At 35.9% G+C, this 19318-nt stretch overlaps 2 protein-coding genes across 3 annotated transcripts in view; one reads left to right on the plus strand and one right to left on the minus strand.

Moving 5' to 3' along the window:
• Positions 1 to 17411, minus strand: part of PLS1 (plastin 1) — a 65668-nt gene extending 48257 nt beyond the window's left edge. Inside the window, exon 1 of one of the 2 annotated variants that reach the window (XM_081329847.1) lies at positions 17275 to 17411. The gene's annotated coding sequence lies outside the window, so the exon portion shown is untranslated. Of the gene's footprint in view, positions 1 to 15395; positions 15551 to 17274 lie in introns of those variants that run through there. The other variant, XM_081329846.1, reaches the window with a different exon arrangement.
• A 348-nt stretch (positions 17412 to 17759) lies between these two features.
• Positions 17760 to 19318, plus strand: part of ATR (ATR checkpoint kinase) — a 56775-nt gene continuing 55216 nt past the window's right edge. The window contains exon 1 of the mRNA XM_081328714.1: positions 17760 to 17826. Within this exon, the coding sequence (XP_081184840.1) occupies positions 17768 to 17826 (59 nt within the window). The 5' untranslated portion in view covers positions 17760 to 17767. The remainder of the gene's footprint in view (positions 17827 to 19318) is intronic.

Genomic DNA, 19318 nt, shown 5'->3' on the forward strand with positions numbered 1-19318 from the left:
TTTTCCTTGTTGACTTGACACTGTCAGCTGATATATGTTAGGTTAATTTCAAAGTATCCTGTGCTGTTTTGAACTAAAGTTAATCCCACCTAGGGTACAAGATGACTGAACTATATTTTTCAAAGATCCTGGAGCACTGGGGAACTACCAGAGGACTGGAAAAGAGCTGATGTAGTTCCCATCTTGAAAAAAGGAAAAAAAAATAGATCCAAGAAACTACAGACCTATGAGCCTGACCTTAATACCTGGGAAGATTCTGGAAAAGATAATCAAACAATAAATCAGCGAAAACCTTGATGCAAACAAAGTCATTACTAAAAGCCAACATGGGTTTGTCAAAAACAGATCGTGACAGACAAATCTTATTGTATTCTTTGATCAAGTGACAAAATTAGTGGACCAAAGGAATGCTGTGGATATAATTTACTTGGACTTCAGTAAGGCATTTAATAAAGTAGATCACAACCTACTACTTGATAAGATAGAAAAATGTGGGTTAGGCAGCATCAACACCAGATGGATTCGTAGCTGGCTGACAGGCTGTACTCAATGGAACTGCATCTACATGGAAGGAAGTGTGTAGTGGGGTGCCCCAGGGCTTTGTTCTGGGCCCAGTGCTCTTCAATATCTTCATCAACAATTTGGATGAGGGGATAGATGGTGAACTCATCAAATTTGCAGACGACACCAAGCTGGCAGGAACAGCTAATACTCCAGAAGATAGGCTTAAGATACAGGAGGATCTAGACAGACTTGAACACTGGGCGCTATCTAACAAAACAGTGGTGAAAAAAGTAAGGTTCTACATTTAGGCAGGAAAAACCAAATGCACAGGTATAGTATAGGGGGTACCTTGCTCAATAGTAGTAACTGTGAGAGGGATCTCAGAGTCCTAGTGGACAATCACTTAAATATGAGCCAGCAGTGTGCTGCAGCTGCCAAAAAAGCCAACACAGTGCTAGGCTGCATTAACAGAGGGATAGAATCAAGATCACATGAAGTGTTAATACCACTTTACAATGCCTTGGTAAGGTCACACTTGGAATACTGCATCCAGTTTTGGTCACCATGATGTAAAAAAGATGTTGAGACTCTAGAAAGAGTACAAAGAAGAGCAACAAAGATGATTAGGGGACTGGAGGCTAAAACATATAAGGAACGATTGCTAGAATTGGGTATGTGTAGTTTAATGAAGAGAAGGGCGAGGGGTGACACGATAGCAGTGTTCCAATATCTCAGGGGCTGCCACAAAGAAGAGGGAGTCAAGCTATTCTCCAAAGCGCCTGAAGGCAGGACAAGAAGCAACGGACAGAAACTAGTCAAGGAGAGAAGCAACCTAGAACTAAGGAGAAACTTCCTGACAGTTAGAACAATTAATCAGTGGAACAACCTGCCTCCAGAAGCTTTGAATGCTCCAACACTGGAAGTTTTTAAGAAGAGACTGGACAGCCATTTGTCTGAAATGGTATAGGGTTTCCTGCCTGAGCAGGGGTTGGACTAGATGATCTCCAAGGTACCTTCCAACTTATTATTATTATTATTATTATTATTATAATAATAATTCTGTTCACACCAACTGTGTCATATGCAAAGAACAGAACTTATCAATTGTAACTGTGTATCGTTATAAGCATCACATTGTTTACTAAAAAAAATGGCCATGACTTATAAATTGGAATTAATGGCCCTGTTTGCATGTCAGAAAGTGACCCAGCAATCCCTTCCCCCAGGCAATTCCTTACCCTGTACCTTGTTACAGCAAATAATGCGGATTACTGGGTGTGTTTGGGATTATATCTAATTTCCTCTGGATTAATTGGCTAGGTTTTAGAGTCTGTGTATATTACCTTCCCCATGACCCAGTTAAATATGTCATGCAAACAGAGGAAATAAGTCGAATAAAACATAGATAGAAAATTTACTTATGTCTAAATAGGACTAGATCTTGTTAATTAATTTTATCTTAAGTGCAAGATTAAAATACATGCACTCATTTCACTTATAGTATACAAAATTCATTTGCTCTCATTTCATTTTAAAAATGCAAGGTATTTTTCTGCATTCTGCATTCCCATGAAGTGACAACTTCATGAAACTAAAATACAGAAAATAAAAATAAAATAAAAATAAAAAACAAAATAAAAATAAAATAAAAGACAGAAAATAAAAAAATTCCATATACAAATAACATATACACTTTTTTTACCTACTGTATATTTACTTTGGAGGAACGTTGTCCATGGGGTCGCAATGGGTCAGACACGACTTCGCAACTAACAGCAACAAATATCTAGTTTGTGAATCTGATTATTCACAATCACTTTCCCAATCCAACTTTTTAAATTTTATTCCTCTCCAATCTAACAGATTAGAAATCCACACATAATCACGCCTATCCAACTAACTGTGCTTCTGATTCCACATAGCATGTATCTGATTACATAGACTGTGGCCTATAAAAGCACATACCATAATCAAATAGTTAAAGGTAAAGGTAAAGGTTCCCCCGCACGTGCGTGCTAGTCGTTTCCGACTCTAGGGGCCGGTGCTCATCTCCGTTTCAAAGCCGAAGAGCCAGCGCTTGTCCGAGGACGTCTCCGTGGTCATGTGGCCGGCATGACTAGACGCCAAAGGCGCACGGAACGCTGTTACCTTCCCACCATAGTGGTCCCTATTTTTCTACTTGCATTTTTACGTGCTTTCGAACTGCTAGGTGGGCAGAAGCTGGGACGAGTAACAGGCGCTCACTCTGTTACGCGGCACTCGGGATTCGACCCGCCAAACTGCCGACCTTCCGATCGACAAGCTCAGCGTCCTAACCCACTGAGCCACCGCGTCCCTAATCAAATAGTTAAGGCTCCCTAAATTTCACTGTTGGGTTTGATGTAATAAACTATCATTTTAGAAACTTTTAAGAGCCGTGGTAGTGCAGTGGTTAGAATGCAGTATTATAGGCTAACTCTACCCACTGCCAGGAGTTCGATCCTGATTGGCTCACAGTTGACTCAGCCTTTCATGGTTCCGAAGTTGGAAATGAGGAGCCAGATTGTTCAGGGCAATATAGTGACTCTGTAAATCTAGAGAGGACTGTAAAGCACTCTGATATGGTATATATATGCTATTGCTAAAATAAAATTATTAATTTGGCTATTAAAGCAATTTTATCCTAAAACCAGCAGAACTGGCATTAAAACTGGATTATATGAAAATAAAAATATTAATGAATAGTAATGTCCTGGAGAAACTTTGAAAGAAAAACATTTGTTGAATTCAGAAGTTTAATTATTTTAGGTCCAATATTAGTTGTCATGTTGTCCTAATTGCATGTCTTATTCATTTTCTCAACTGCTAAACAGTGGTTAAGAATGGTTCATTTTTCCACTGCAGGCTGCTCCCTACTAGCTTTCCATCTATCTTTTGAACTTATCAGCTGTTCTAATAAATCACTCTGAGAGACGGGTGGTCTCTAAATTTGATAAATAAATAAAAACAGTATAAAATGTTTTTAACAGGAAATTTATAAAATAAATATTTTATTTAACAGGAATGAAATTGGCAAGAATTCTTTTTTCACCTTCTTGCAAATGAATGGATATGTGGAGTCTCAGATTACTTGTGTTTTTAAAATTAGTTTCTTTCCCTTTTGTAAAGAACGATGACATTGTTTTAGTAATTCCAGAAATGGTGGTATGGAATAGAATGGAATGAAAAGAGTGGTGGTATTGATCTGGGTTTACAAGGAGTTCTTGCAGCCTTAAAACCAAGTTATTTTGATTCATGTTTATTGTCCTCTTTCTTCCTTTCCTGCTTTAGCCTACATACAACCATGGTTAGAGATATTTGCAAACAAAACAAAACAAAAACCCCCATGACTCCCTTTTTACAAGCCTGTAATCCCTTAATTCAGCATAGAGTGGTTTGTATGTCTATTTTAAACTGCTTTAGAGGGATTCGGAAGTTGAAACTGCTGTGTGAAAATACTTCAACAGTCATTGCCTTCTGTGGCTTTATGACTGACTTGGCAGCTATAGAGAATAACAGAGATGGAAGGAAACTTGAAGGTCTTCTAGTCCAACTACCAATTCAAGCAAGAAGCCTTATACCAGAGGTCCCCAACCTATGGGTCACGGCCCACTATCAGGCCGCAGCCTCTTGGCCGCTGGGCTGTGTGAGTAGCTGAGCAGTGCACATGCTCATCCCCATGCCACCACTGCCGTAAGTGTTGTGCGGGTAGTGGCTAGTATTGTGTCCCCACCCACCCCTCATTTCAGGCACTTGGCAACTGGCTCCCATTTATGAACAGCTGCAACATCCCACAGTCACATAACTGTGATTTATGACGTTTTTCAATGTCTTAAATGTACAATGTACAATTATTAAATAACTTGCACTGCTTGATCAGGCAGACTTGTCAAGGAAATGCAGAATGCAAATTATATAAAATATATATTGAAGACATTAGCCCATCATAAATATATTTCTCCATAAAATACGTGAAACTATGAATTAATATTTGTATAAATAGACATTTATTTATTCAAGGTATTTATTTAAATTTATGTTCTCACTGGTGTGTGTGTGTGTGTGTGTGTAACATTAGTAAATGAAGTCTAGGTTAAAACAAAGCAGTTTATATTATATGCTTGCATGAAAGGAAAAGTGATCACATGACACAGTTATGATTATAAAGATAGCGTTAAGTATTATAAGGTTTTCCCTTTTTTAATTTGTTTGGTTGGATATAGAAACTTTCTGATACATAGATTTGAATAGCAAATTATTCCTTAGTCAGTCTTGATTTTAAAATTGCATAATACGCTTTTTCCACTTCTGTTGAAGAACAGCCATGACAGTTTAAACGATGTACACAGAGAAAAATATTTACATTTTTCCTTGATTTTAATTATATAATTATACTTATTTTTGCTGTGGTGCTTGTAGGCTGCTTTGAGTGCTGAAAAGAAAAGTTGGGGTAAAAACAAAATTTGTTCATTCCATTTAAAATAATCCCCTAGCTAGCCATACAAAAATCAAGAATAATGTTTTCCCCAACAGTCATGTAACTACAAAATTTAAATAATGATTCAACTTTCTGCTAGACTTTTACTCCATCAGCAAAAATTAACATTTCATTGAATAGTGAACTGGAAACTTTTAATCATCAACAGCCTGAAGTCTTGCAATAAGTGGAGACTAATTGGCTACTTTAATGACTCTCCAGAAGTTAATAAAATAATAATTAATTAATAGGTAAAGGTAAAGGTTCCCCCGCACATGCGTGCTAGTCGTTTTCGACTCTAGGGGCCGGTGCTCATCTCCGTTTCAAAGCCGAAGAGCCAGCGCTTGTTCGAGGGTGTCTCCGTGGTCATGTGGCCGGCATGACTAGACGCCAAAGGCGCACGGAACGCTGTTACCTTCCCACCGTAGTGGTCCCTATTTTTCTACTTGTATTTTTACGTGCTTTCGAACTGCTAGGTTGGCAGAAGCTGGGACGAGTAACAGGCACTCATTCTGTTACGCGGCACTCAGGATTCGACCTGCCAAACTGCCGACCTTCTGATCGACAAGCTCAGCGTCCTAATTAATTAATACAAATGTGCAAATGCACTGTATTAGCAAGCAAATTTTGTACCCTCAAATGATTAAAGTTAGTGATAATTAGAGGCCTATTTATATCATTAAAATATTCAAAGGCTTCCTCTCCCAATATTAATTATTCAGTAATATATCCTTTGGTTAGCTTTTTAATTCTTGGCAAAACTGTATATGGCTCAAAAGACTATTAGATTAGATTACTAAAATAATCTACAACAACCAAGACAGGATTTTTCCATCAATGAAAGAATTAAATGTTTGTACTTTAGGGTTTTTTTGTTTTTTGTTTTTTTAATCTCATTTATATCCCGCCCTTCTCCGACGACTCAGGGCGGCTTACAATCTAAGAAGCACAAATCAATGTGCTTAGCAATTTTAATGTTTTAATGTCCCCCCCTTTTTAAACTTTGATTGCAATTAGTGTTTGAAATTTTCATCTTGGAAAGAAAGCATAAAATTGGCATAACAATTAGACAATCACCCTCACAGACATCTGCCAAAACCAAAGAACTGGTTACTCCTGAAGTTAATTCAACATAACATTGTGCATGCCTGTCTGACAAGGGATTAATGAATTTCACAGCACAGTACACTCAAGGTATGCATCTCTAAAGCAACATTAAGTCCATATGAAGCTCATTGTCAAAAGCCAAGAGTAAATTAAAATGAAACTGAAAATTTTAAATACTAGCTTTCAAATACTGATGCTGACTTTTAACTTGGTTAGACAATCACAGATCAAACATGAACTGATATTTCTTACATACCTAGAGTTCTATTAAAAAGTACTCAGTCCTTTTAGGTTTTACTGAATTTTTGCATAACAAAGTTATATTATACCATTTTGATATATAAAGGGAGCATGACTTGAAAATGCAATAGAAACATTCATTGCTTTTTTAAATTTATATCATACATAAAATAAACCAATAAACATTGTGCCTTAAAAGAGTAATTGCTCTTTTAAATGCAGTATTGAATTGTACAACTTTTAGCTGCAACAACTACAACTATGTATCGGTTCTAATTGGTGACCAATCTCACACTGTTGTATAAGAATTTTCACTAATTGCTCCATGGCCAGTTGCTTTAGCCCAATAAAATTTCCGATCCTGCCACAGCGTTTCTATGAAATATTAGTGTGGAATGACTTAGTTATTTCAAAATAATAAATATGTTACCATACTGCTATTATCTGGCAGGCACCCATTTTTTATTTTTTAAGAAGTTTCTCTTTTTTGAGTTAAGAATTCCTGTTTAAAGAACATCATTTTGGATATTTCTCCAAACACCCCAAAAGATGAACAATAGGAGAGACTCATATAACTAATTTTTTCTCACAAAGACAAAAAAAATGTGTGATGCAAACCACAGGAAATTTTTATCCATGATATGATTTAACTGCATTTTATTTATTCATAAGATTTCTGGACTGCTTTAATCTTACAGGACTTTCCCATGCTCTAGGGCTAGTAAACATAGTTGAACTGCAAGACCAAGTAAGGCAATGAACAAATACACTTTAAGCACACTTAATTTATGACAATACTTATAATGTTACAGAATAAATATTTTACTCATAGCAATGTCATATCAGTCTCTTCTGGATAGATGACAAAAGCGCACACTACCTAATTCTTCAGACATCAAAGGTCAAAGATAATACTAAGGATGGGACTTGTAAATCACAGCAAAAGAAATGGCATTATATTATAAACATGGGGTAATTTAGGAATTCAGGAGCTTCTATTATTATTTTTTAAATCTTTATAAACGGTTTTAAGAGAAAGGCTCTTTCTACATTTCCAAGGAAAAACTCTAAAGTTTTTAGCAACCACTCACCCATTCCTAACCATTTACAGCTGAAACATTTTTGAAGAATGTCACATACAAAGTTTTGCTATCACTAAATGTTACATTTTGTTGTAAAATGAGAGATGTTCTCTTCCCAAAAGGATGTGCCATTCCCCCGCTAGCTTAAAAGAGACAAAGAGAACAGCAGAAACTGTATACCCAGCACTCCTGGGAATGTGGGACCTCATGTTTCTTTTTCTCTCTTGACCTACTTTGGGAGAGAAAGACAGTAGAAGCATTGACTGGCTCTGATCAAAATTTTGCCACAGCAAATGCATTGAGAGATCATGGTGGGGAAGAAAAAGTAATAGATACACAGGGGGAGGAGAAAAGAACATCTGTGACCCAACACAGCCTGAAGCCACCAGCATGCTTGTAAATGAAAGCTATTAGGAAAATTACAGGCTTACACTTCTAAACCACGATTCTGATGAAGAATGCATTTGGCAGCAAAATCTGAAAATGCTAGGAACTCTGGTAAAATCACTTAGAATAAAGAGAAAGAATTACTAATGACAGGGAAGAGCATGCAAAAGAAATACAGAAAGAGGTTGTCTTAAGCATATAAATTACACACTGAGTCTAAGAATATTAACTGAATGGCAGTGTGCCAGATTTTGGACTGAAACATTTTAAAGGATTTAATTAGTCAGCAAGTTCCTATAATTATACCAATGTTAGCGATCTAAAAGCTTCCCAAATATGCTATCCCCATCCCTCATCCACCTTACACATTTTCATTTATGCTATATTATAAACAAAGATGAACTCCACTTCTCAAACTCCTTTGTTCAGAACAGAAATTACCGTAGTATTCTGGCTAATAAAAAAGCATCTTGTTATTCTAGCTATTTTAAAATTTAAGACTATGCATTGTCATATCCAGAACTCAATTAGACGAAAAATGTTTACACTGATGAGATTTATATGTGACAAGTGGTCTGAGCCATAGTAGATTGAGATATCACTCCAATGGCATATGATTTTAAGAGTGATTGCTCTATTGGGAGCAGCAAGATAGCTGTTGGGATACATAAGGGGATAGGTGAGAGATGCAATAGCAATGAGTGATCCTTTCTCTGCAGCGGGCCTACTTTTTTCAGGGGTGAGGAGGCTCCTCATTAAGTGATAGCATTAAATATGATTCAACCACCAGTCTGAAATACTTATGTAGGTAAAATAGAGGTACCAAAAACCATTCTTTGCCTTAAGGAACAAAATATATCAGAACAGTTTTGCTAACTGGAATCTAGAACCTTGTGCTTCCTGAATATCTCTGTGGCCCTTTTCTTTCATCCCTGTAAGAGGACCATCAGTATTGACCTGGTTCATATCATGCTAAATGGACAGGGATCACATGCTATGCCATTAAATATAGGATAACGTATGAAATTAGCAATAGAGTGTATGTTCCCAAGAGTCAGATGTTCTTATGATGCTGCATTTCAATATATACTGTATATCCAAGAAATAACTTCCTATGAATTGAACAGGACTTACCTATGAATAAATATGTATGAAACTGTGCTGATAGTTTTTTTTTAAAGATTGTGTAGTCTTCCTTCTCTCTGAGATTTAGGATTTTCTGGGAAAAAGAGTAACTGTGGAATTATGTGACATAAAATTGAACTTGAAATTAATAGAAATGGCCAACATTAAAACTAGAAACAAGCCAGGACTCTGAATTCTATGTACCTGAATGCTCAATCTTTCTGAAAATTGAATCATCCAGATGAGTCAGATTTATTTATTTACTGCAGGACATTACAATTTCATTATTTTCAATAATTTTTATTATATAATACATACTTTGAAAACATTTTAATATATATAACGGCTAGGATAGCCTAAAGCAAAACCATAAGTTTACATTCCAAATAATATTTACATTATAATTAAATTAAGTTCATATTAAATAAAAAATTAAATGAAGTTGAAGATTATGTTTAAGGCTAAAATGACGTAACAGGTATAAAATAAGCAAAGAGCACAGAAAATAATTTTCATGTAAATAGTCCTTTCATTGTAAAGGACTGCCAATGAAGTCCTAGGGTAAAGGCTTTTATGGATCAAAACTATTCAGGTAAGTTAATACCTGAACAATGTAACAAATAATTATGTAATTCAGAAATTTTTTAAAAAACTGTTTCTATGATAAAAAAAACCTCACAGAATTGAGAAGAAGGACTGAAATTTGAGATGGATAGAAATGTAGTTGCAGAATATGTCATTTCTTTGAATTTAAATTTCCCAAATCAGAAAAACCCACTCCTAGGGTAATAAAGATACTTGCTTATATTCTAGCTAAACTCTTATGTATTATTTTTGAGAAATTTTGGAGAACTGACAAAATGGTGATCACAGAAAGATAACATCCTCAAAATGTGGGTAAAGGAAAGTGTAGCAAACTACAAACCAATCAAGAAGCATGAAAAGATTCTGGAGCAGATCATAAAGTGTTCAGTCTTGAAAAATCTTGGCAACAATATGGTAAATCATCAGAAGTCAGCATGGATTTGTTATTATTCTAGTAAGCTTTGTTCTTCTCATATTTTTGTTTAAATTACTTCTTAATAATTTATGGGAATGCTACAGACATATCTTGACTTTAGTAAAACATTTGATCTTTTTAAAGCTAGCTAGCTAAATATAAGGGACGCGGTGGCTCAGTGGGTTAGGACACTGAGCTTGTCGATCAGAAGGTCGGCAGTTTGGCAGGTCAAATCCCAAGTGCTGTGTAACAAAGTGAGCGCCTGTTACTCGTCCCAGCTTCTGCCAACCTAGCAGTTCGAAAGCACGTAAAAATGCAAGTAGAAAAATAGGGACCACTACGTTGGGAAGGTAACAGCGTTCCGTGCGCCTTTGGCATCTAGTCATGACCACGGAGACATCCTCAGACAAGCGCTGGCTCTTCGGCTTTGAAACGGAGATGAGCACCGGCCCCTAGAGTTGGAAACGACTAGCACGCATGTGCGGGGGAACCTTTACCTTTACCTAGCTAAATATAGGCTGGATGCATAACAATTAAGTAGATATATACATGATTAAAAATCATAGCAGCTCATGGACTTGCATGAATGGATGGAAAGAAGTCTTATCAAATGTACGGTTGAAAAAAAATAGAAAACTTAATACCAGAAATAAAATTTAAAATTATCTTTATAAATTAAAGAAATGAGTTGAAAGTATTAGAATGAAATTTAAGAAGAACGAGTGAATGTTCTTCACTTAGGAAACAAAAATCAAACAAACAATATAAAATGGAGCATGTATTTATGTGTGTTCCTGGCTTGATAATGGTGGGGGGAAAAAAGACTGAACCAGTAGCTGTATGCAAATAGAACATGAAATTAGCAATGTAATGTTCTGAGGGGGGAAAATGCAATACTGTTTAAGAAACGTTAACACGAGTATAATTCCCACATTACAGAATGTAATTGTTTAAATTTATTCTGCTTTCATCATGATTTATGCAGCCCTTATCTTTTATACAGTATATGGTTTTGGGCATGACTTTACAGAAATTGAAACAGTTTCAGAGAAAGGTAATGAGGGTGATCAAGGAATAGATGAACATCCTATGAAGAGATATTGGAAGAGTGTATATTTAGCCTTAAAAAAGATGACGGTTGGAATATGATAGCATTCTTCAAATATCTTAAAGGATGTGAAATAGAGTAAAGTCAAGGCATTTTTTCTCATTTCAATTGATATTTTTTTATCTTGTAAAATTAGAACAGGAATGCGAGTAGGAAATAATAGAATAGAATAGAATAGAATAGAATAGAATAGAATAGAATAGAATAGAATAGAATAGAATAGAATAGAATAGAATAGAATAGAATAGAATAGAATAGAATAGAATAGAATAGAATAGAATAGAATACTTTATAGTCACTTTGAATGTACACTAATTGGCATACATTAAAATAAAATTTCATTGCATACAGCTCTCAAAGGGTCATCACCTTCAAAACTGTTATAAGAGCAGCATGGAGCCAATTATTTGAGAGATGATGGGCTCTTTCTCACAGGATGTGCCTAAGCAGGTAGTCACTATTCGTGAATGCTTGAATTCCAATTTCTGCATTGAGTAATGCCTAAAATAACACTTTCTAACTCTTTTATTCTTAGGAGTTTAAGTGAAAACATTCAAAGCTCATTTCAGAGAAGATTCCTTCACTAAATGTTGTGAGGGAAGATATTAGTTTGGGTTTTATAATAATAAATTAACTTACAAATATTTCCTGACTTTGCAGCCCTTGCAAAGTCTTTCCAGAAGGTTAATTGAACTCTCCTAAACAAAGTGGCAAAAGAGGAATGGAGAGACATAATCCAGAAATCAGGCAATGCTTTGCTCAGCTTTGTTCTTCTCTCCACCATGTCTCATTCTACACTGTCAATGAGAAAACTCAAAGTGTAGTTTTCATGCAGAAGTGGATTGATGCATGTTTACACTGTTGTGTAAATTATTGCATATTTTTCATTTGAGAACTATGAAATATAGTATCTGAAAATTGTTGGTAAAAATAGCAGTCTCAGTGCCAAATATGTCCCTAAAGATCCAGATCATTCCAAAACAAAGAAATTGTCAGACTACTAATTTTATTTCATTTTTGCAAGGTCTAAAGGAAACAGGATTAAAGTTTGTTCTAAGCAGATAAGAGAAAGCTGTGTGGTCAAAGGTGAATGACATAACATATCATTTAGGAGGCCACTTTGATTACCATATATGGATACAAATGCAAGTGATAACGCTGGCTATTTAGCATATTACAGAACCCGCACAGCAGAGATATCCTTAAAAAGACAGTTATGATACTTTCACTTTTTACTGACTTTTTTCTGCTTGCTTCTAGTCCATATTGCTGAATTAAATAACACTGCATTATTGAACATAAGTTCAGAAGCCCTCTCATGCTTGGCCTTATTCTTTCTAAGTTTCTTGCCTGAAACATTTGACTGATATGTAACATTATTAAGAAAAAGGCTGAGACTCAAGATTTGCTTCTTACATACTGGAGCTATATAACTTGGGAGCAGAGTACTGAATAGATTTACTGTCCCTTATATCAGGGGTCCCCAACCCCCGGTCCATGGACCAGTACTGGTCCGTGGCATGCCAGCAACTGGTCCGCACAAACAAGCAAAGCCCCATCCGCAAGATGCAGGCAGCACACAAAACCACACACCTTCTAGTCCACAGAAAAGCCTCTCTCCACAGAACCGGTCCCTGGTGCCCAAAAGGTTGGGGTCCTCTGCCTTATATAATCACTAAGATCATCAGATGGGTTCTGATGCACGGCTATGTAGTTTTTAAGTTATATAAATCTGGGGTTCCTATCCTCACTTTTAAATATAGATTTTATTAAAAGTTTTCCAAAAAACATAACTAATACAAACTAATAAAAAGAAACAAAAGAAAAAGAAAAGAAAAACTGCAAAAAGAGAAAATGAAAGAAATAGAAAAAACCTTGATTTCTGCAGCAAAAATATGTATATTTACAGTATTAACACTTACCTTATGATTAAAAAGAAGTCAATTTTTTTCCTATTAAACAATTTTTTTCTAATCATAAGTGTATTTTTTTCTGTTTAATGCAAAAGGTTTATTAGGGATTTCCAGTCAAACACGAACATATTTTTTTTCTCTAATCAAAGAAATCAGTTTACCCATCTTTGCAAGTTCCATCTCTTCACCAGTTATTCTTCGATTATGGGTAATGTTGAGCCTTTCTGCTTTAATCAATATTATTGTCCTGCTGTGATTATCATATATAAAAACAAAGTTCTATAACATTTTTCTAGTTGCTTGTCCATTAGTTCCAAAAGTAAGCTCTGATTTTAATTGTACATTAACCTTTAAAAACTTCTGCATTTGTATTCATTTTCTAAGCTTTTTAGATGCCCACTAAGCTTGATAAAATGCCCCTTCATATGATACCTCACCCTACATCCTCTTCTCTAGGATGTTCTCACTCTTGAATATTGAGTCTTCTCCCACTACGTTTTTAAATATCTATTGAACTAATTCTTCATTCAAGACTTTCTTAAGTGAATATTATGGATGAAAGTTTCTACATTCCATTTCTTTCCTCCTTTTTAATCAATATGTTTTACATTGTTTTAAGTTCCTGCATTTTGCCATTGTATTTTAACAGTATTTATTTATTTATTAGTATTTATTTTAATTTGTAAAGCTCGCATTTCAACAAGTATTATTATATTTTGACTTTAATGTAATTGAGGCTTACTGAGAGATTCTGTCCTAAACCTATTAATTCTTATAGTGATATCATCACACAATATAAAATTTTAAAGAAAGATGAAAAAGAAAGATATAAAGATGGATGGGGATATTTTTCCTCTAAAAATATAAATTAAAAGTTATAGGCATCTAAAAGGGAGACACTACTTATTGTCTTATTTTTACATGTATATAAACACAACTATATAATAATGTTTTTTTATTGAAATGATCATGTAGCTTTGCTGTTTACAGTGTGAAATGTCATATTGGATGAAGACATTTTGATAAGATATCCCCCATCTTCTCTCTCTCTCTCCTATCTATCTATCTATCTATCTATCTATCTATCTATCTATCTATCTATCTATCTATCTATCTATCTATAATATGTATATAAAATTTGCAGGACAATGCAAAGAAAAATAAAAATAATTCATACTGAAAATCTCTGATCAGAAGGAAGAACAAATTTGCTCTAAAAGAAGTTTTGAATTCTTAGAGAGAGAGAGAAAATAATAATGAAGAATTTTGGAGAGGCAGAAAATTATTAACTGTGTTGTTAATATAAAACAGGATTCTTTATTACATTCCTTTGGAAGGATACATGTTCAAATTCCAGCTTCAATACTATCCTAGAATACAGATCTCAAATTGTTTTGAGATTCAACAGCATTTGGAGTCACAATGTTGTATCAAAAATATTTGCAACAATATCTTCACCAATTCTAGAAATAGATACATACTTAATCTCTTTAGAAAACAGTAGGGGGATTTTTAGTTCCTGGGCTGTACTAGGATTAATTACTACATGAATTTTTTATTCTCCTCCATTCCTATCTATTGTAATGAGCAAGAAAGATCATAAAGTTATACATAAAAAGTAAAATAAATGTCATGTTTCATAGTCTAGGGTTCTTCCAAATCTTTCATATACCACTGATACACCTTTAATCTTTAAAGTAAGGCAAAGAAAGAACAAATTGGAATTTACTGATTTATGAATATTTTATAGTTTACTGTGAATGAAGAGACGGTTGCCATTTTCAGCAGCAATTCTAAAGACTATTATCAAAAATAAGTCCTCAATTTACAGGACTTGTATATTACTGAGTTATGCTTATTTAGAACTGCTTGTTCATCCATCTTATTTCAAAGGAAGTGCTAAAATATTGCCTTTATTTCAATCCTGAATAGTTTCCTTCATAAGAAATATGTTTACTGTCAGAAATATAATTTGCTTTCATGCTCAAAATTGCATCCTCGTACCTTACCCTTGAAAAGGAAAAAACGTATTTCATTCTTTTCTCATTATCCTGTCTAAAGCTTATACAGTTGCACTTTGCACCCTTATAAGACACTGTAAATTGCTCTCTTGTGAGACTGAGATTCTTGGAAACACACCTTGTGCTGGAGGAAATAGTTATGAATGGCAAGCTTGTTTTGTATTTAATCAAAGGTATCTTAAAGGGCCTATTTACACAGAAGCTATGGGTGTGACAGTTAAGAATTCTAAAGTAAAACTCACGCAAGTAGCATGACAAAGCCTACAAAGCGATTAAAGCTGTCTAAAAGCAAACTGTCCATTTGATGAACAGCCTCTCTTATAAATAGAATGAGATTAAAACAAAATCGGTGCTAACCGCCCTACTACCCCTGAAGGAAAGGTACTTGTCATAAACCAAGGATCCGGACTCACCGGCTTGCCGCAACCACTTCGTAGCTGGATTTCGTCTCAGCTCCACTTTCTGGACTAAGCTTTCGAAAGTACTATACTGGAGAACACCTGCAGCCAGCCGCCGGTCCCTCCCTCGTATCGCTATTGACTGACAGCTATAGAACCCAGTCCCTTCGTCTTCCCGGCAGTAGGAGGCGGGTTTATAGCACAAACATCGCCGTTACAAAGGACTCGCGCGGGGGGGGGAGCTGCTGGTATCAAATTTCAGCCGCAATTATTCCCATGGTTGTTCTGAGCTGGTGACGTGTCTGATGAGTTTCTGACGAGTGGTTTTTACCTGGTTGATTTATTGCGCAAAAACTAATGTGATTTTAAAAGTTTTACAGAGATTGAGACTCCCTATCTTAGAACAACTTCCCACAATTTCATCACGCCAAGGTATTGGAGTATTACAGTTCCTACAATCCCCAACAATCATAGACAGTAGCTATCGTGGCTGGGAATTTGGAAATTGATCCTTCAACCTAATTGAATAGATCTTAAAGGAATGTAGTTAGAATGGGAGCTGAGCTGACTACAATAATTCCTTGTACAAATTCATTTTGGTTTAATTAAAAAAACGTGTTCACATTTCATTACATCATATAGTTTGACTGGTTTGGTTACTGCACAAATCCAACCATTATGGTTTGTAAACTTGGTATTGTAATTTTATGTGCAAAATTGTGATTCACTCATTACACCATGAGTAAACAAATGAGCATGATGTGAAATAAGCCCATAAAATTTACTGATGTGTACATAATTTTCATTGGAATTTATTTAATCATTTGCTTAATCATTGTTTAGGGCTACTTGGTTTAATTTATTTTAATTTTGTATATTATGTGTTGTATATAGTGTTTTAATTGCCCTGTACACCGCCCCGAGTCCTTCGGGAGAGGGGCGGTATATAAATCCAAATAATAAATAAATAAATATTAAGTTCTTGGATGGGAATTTCTGGAAGCTTGTTTCAAATTCCAGTTTGCAATAATTAGAAATGGTAGTTCTCAAAGCTCAAACAGTGAAAATACCGATCAACAACATTCTGTGCTTGACTAAAGCACTATGCTGAACTAAGGAAGTAGCAGTACAAGCAATCTCATTAATAACACTGCGTGGCTTAGTGTGTTGTGGCAACAGTAATTCAGATGGTAGGTTCCGTCCCATTTGACCATTAAAGACTCTCAGATAAGCCTGTAATTTCAGATTATGATGAGTTCTGGAGATACTAACAGTAATAATAATTTATTAAATTTATGTTGCACTCAAATAATAATGACTGTGAGATGTTCAGCCATAGGGGTCCCTAACGATGATGGTAAGCGCTTGCTCTTGGTCCTGTATAAAACACTATCCACTACAAAAGGAGGAATAACCTGACACTGAAGTCATTTACAGGTAGTCGACTTACAAGAGTTCATTTAGTGACCATTCAAAGTTACAACGGCACTGAAAACGGTGACTTATGACCAGTTTTCACTTATGACTGTTGCAGCATCCCTATGGTCACATAATTTACATTATGCTTGACAACTGAATCACATAAGAGTTGCAGTGTTACAGAGTCATATGATCTCCTTTTTGCAACCTTCTGACAAGAAAGTCAATGGGGAAACCAGATTCACTTAACAACCATGTTACTAATTTAAGAACTGCAGTGATTCATTTAACAAATGTGGTGAGAAAAGTTGTAAAATGGGGCAAAACTCACTTAACAACATAAATTTTGGGCTCAGTCATGGTCCTAAGTTGAGGACTCCCTGTATTCATCCCTGCTATCTAAACATGCTTTGTGGGGGAACTGCAGTCAAGAAGCATAATCCAGTCAACCACTAATCCAGTCATAGCATCTTACCAGTATTCTCAGCACTTGAGCGTACTTGTCTTTTCAGTTCTGATATTGTTAAAGAGGATCCTGTCTGTCCAAACGTTGTTTAGTGTTCATACCGAATTTTGTTAGTAGAATTGAATGCAACCCTTTTATGTGTATGACTAGCCTGCTAGGAAACAGCACAAGTTTGAAGTGTCGGAAGTCGTTTACAGTGACGTATTTCTGATGGACACATATGACAATTGTATAGAGAATAGTATGGGAATAATTTGACAAAAAGCTACTGCATCACTCGTTGCAAACTTACAAAATATACAACATGTAATAATTAGAAAATAAGCTCCGCCGAGTTCAGCCCAAGTAGAACTCAAGTTTCAAAAGTCAAGCGCTGTGTATTACGGCGGGTTGTTGATAGGAAATTTGGCTCAAACGAGCCACCGTCCTTAAGTTTCCTGCCGGCTAGGAAAAGGGGTGGAGACAGCAAAGGGTCGAAACGGAGCTGGCGGGAGAGTCAAGAATGGCTGACCAGGGGCTCGAAATGGCTTCCATGATTCCAGCCCTCCGGGAATTGGGCAGGTGTGTGAGTCTGAAACCAAAGTGCTTCACCCTTTTGCTGCTTGACTTCAGGCTCTTTCTGAATCGCTGTATTTACTGTACGTAATCAAGTTTTCCTCCCAGGAGCTCGAGATGCGATGCTCCGTTTCACCATTGTCTTTCCCGGGTCGTGTGGAACGGCAATTTAGAGACACGGCTGGCAAAAGTGGGGAGGGGAAGGTAGCTCTTGAACAGAACCGTAGATCCAAAAAACTTTGCTCTTGTTATTTGTTAGCCTTTAGAAAAACTTCAAAATTAGCACATTTTTTAAATTCCATTTATATCCCGCCCTTCTCCGAAGACTCAGGGCGGCTTACAAGCTTAGCAGTAGCCTTCATTCTATGTATATGCCTGCTTATTAGGGCTTTCACACACACCCCAGCGGCATTATTACAAAGTCAGCTTATTGCCCCCAATAATCTGGGTCCTCATTTTACCTACCTCGGAAAGATGGAAGGCTGAGTCAACCTTGAGCCTGGTGGGATGCGAACCTGCACTGATTGCAGGCAGCTGGTGTTACTTAAAGAGGCATTAGCCCACTGCTCCACCAAGGCTCTTGTTAATATTTTAATTAATTGAAATTGAATTTATTAATTACTATACCTTTGTTTGCTTTTATTGCACAATAAGTGTACTTTACAGCTTATGTACACTCTTCTTTCACTTATTTCATTTCCTTTAATGAACAAAAAATGATAAATATGGCACTACCCAATTTGCTGGGATTTAGTACGTTGGAGGCCCCTGATACATTCTAAGGAATTTAGGCCCTGATGAGGCTTAGAGTGCTTAGATGATTAGGAGACTGGAGGCTAAAACATACAAAAAATGGTTGTGGGAATTGGGTATATCTAATGAAAAGAAGGATTGGGGGTGTGTGTGACATGATAGTGTTCCAATATCTCGGGGGCTGCCACAAAACAAGAGGAGGTCAACCTATTCTCCAAAGCACCAGAAGGCAGGGCAAAAAGCAATGGATAGAAACTAATCAAAGAAAGAAGCAATCTGGAACTAAGGATAAATTTTCTGACAGTTAACAAGTAATCAATGGAACAACTTGTCTCCAGTGTTCTAACACTGGAGGTTTTTAAGAAGAGATTGGACAACCATTTCTTTGAAATGGTATAGGATTTGCTGCTTGAGCAGCGGGTTGGACTAGAACACCTCCAAGGTCCCCTTCCAACTCTTATTCTGGTATTCAGTTGGGGATAGATTTTTGAGGGTCACCAGCCTAGGAAAGTATGTTATATGAGGGATTAATATATGGCTAGAGTATCTTATACTTAAAACATTTTAGTATAAACTTTATAGGTTAGAAGCCATTAAAACATGTGAATAAAGTGCTATTCTCATTTGGGGAGCACATATACACAGAGACCAGAAAAAAGTGAAATGCACAATCTAATACACTAACAATTCTAATTTTAAGTTCTCATTCATGAAATCACTGATAATGGAAGGATACTTCATATTG

This window comes from Vipera berus, assembly GCF_964194415.1.
Source record: "Vipera berus genome assembly, chromosome: 5".
Lineage (NCBI taxonomy): Eukaryota > Metazoa > Chordata > Lepidosauria > Squamata > Viperidae > Vipera > Vipera berus.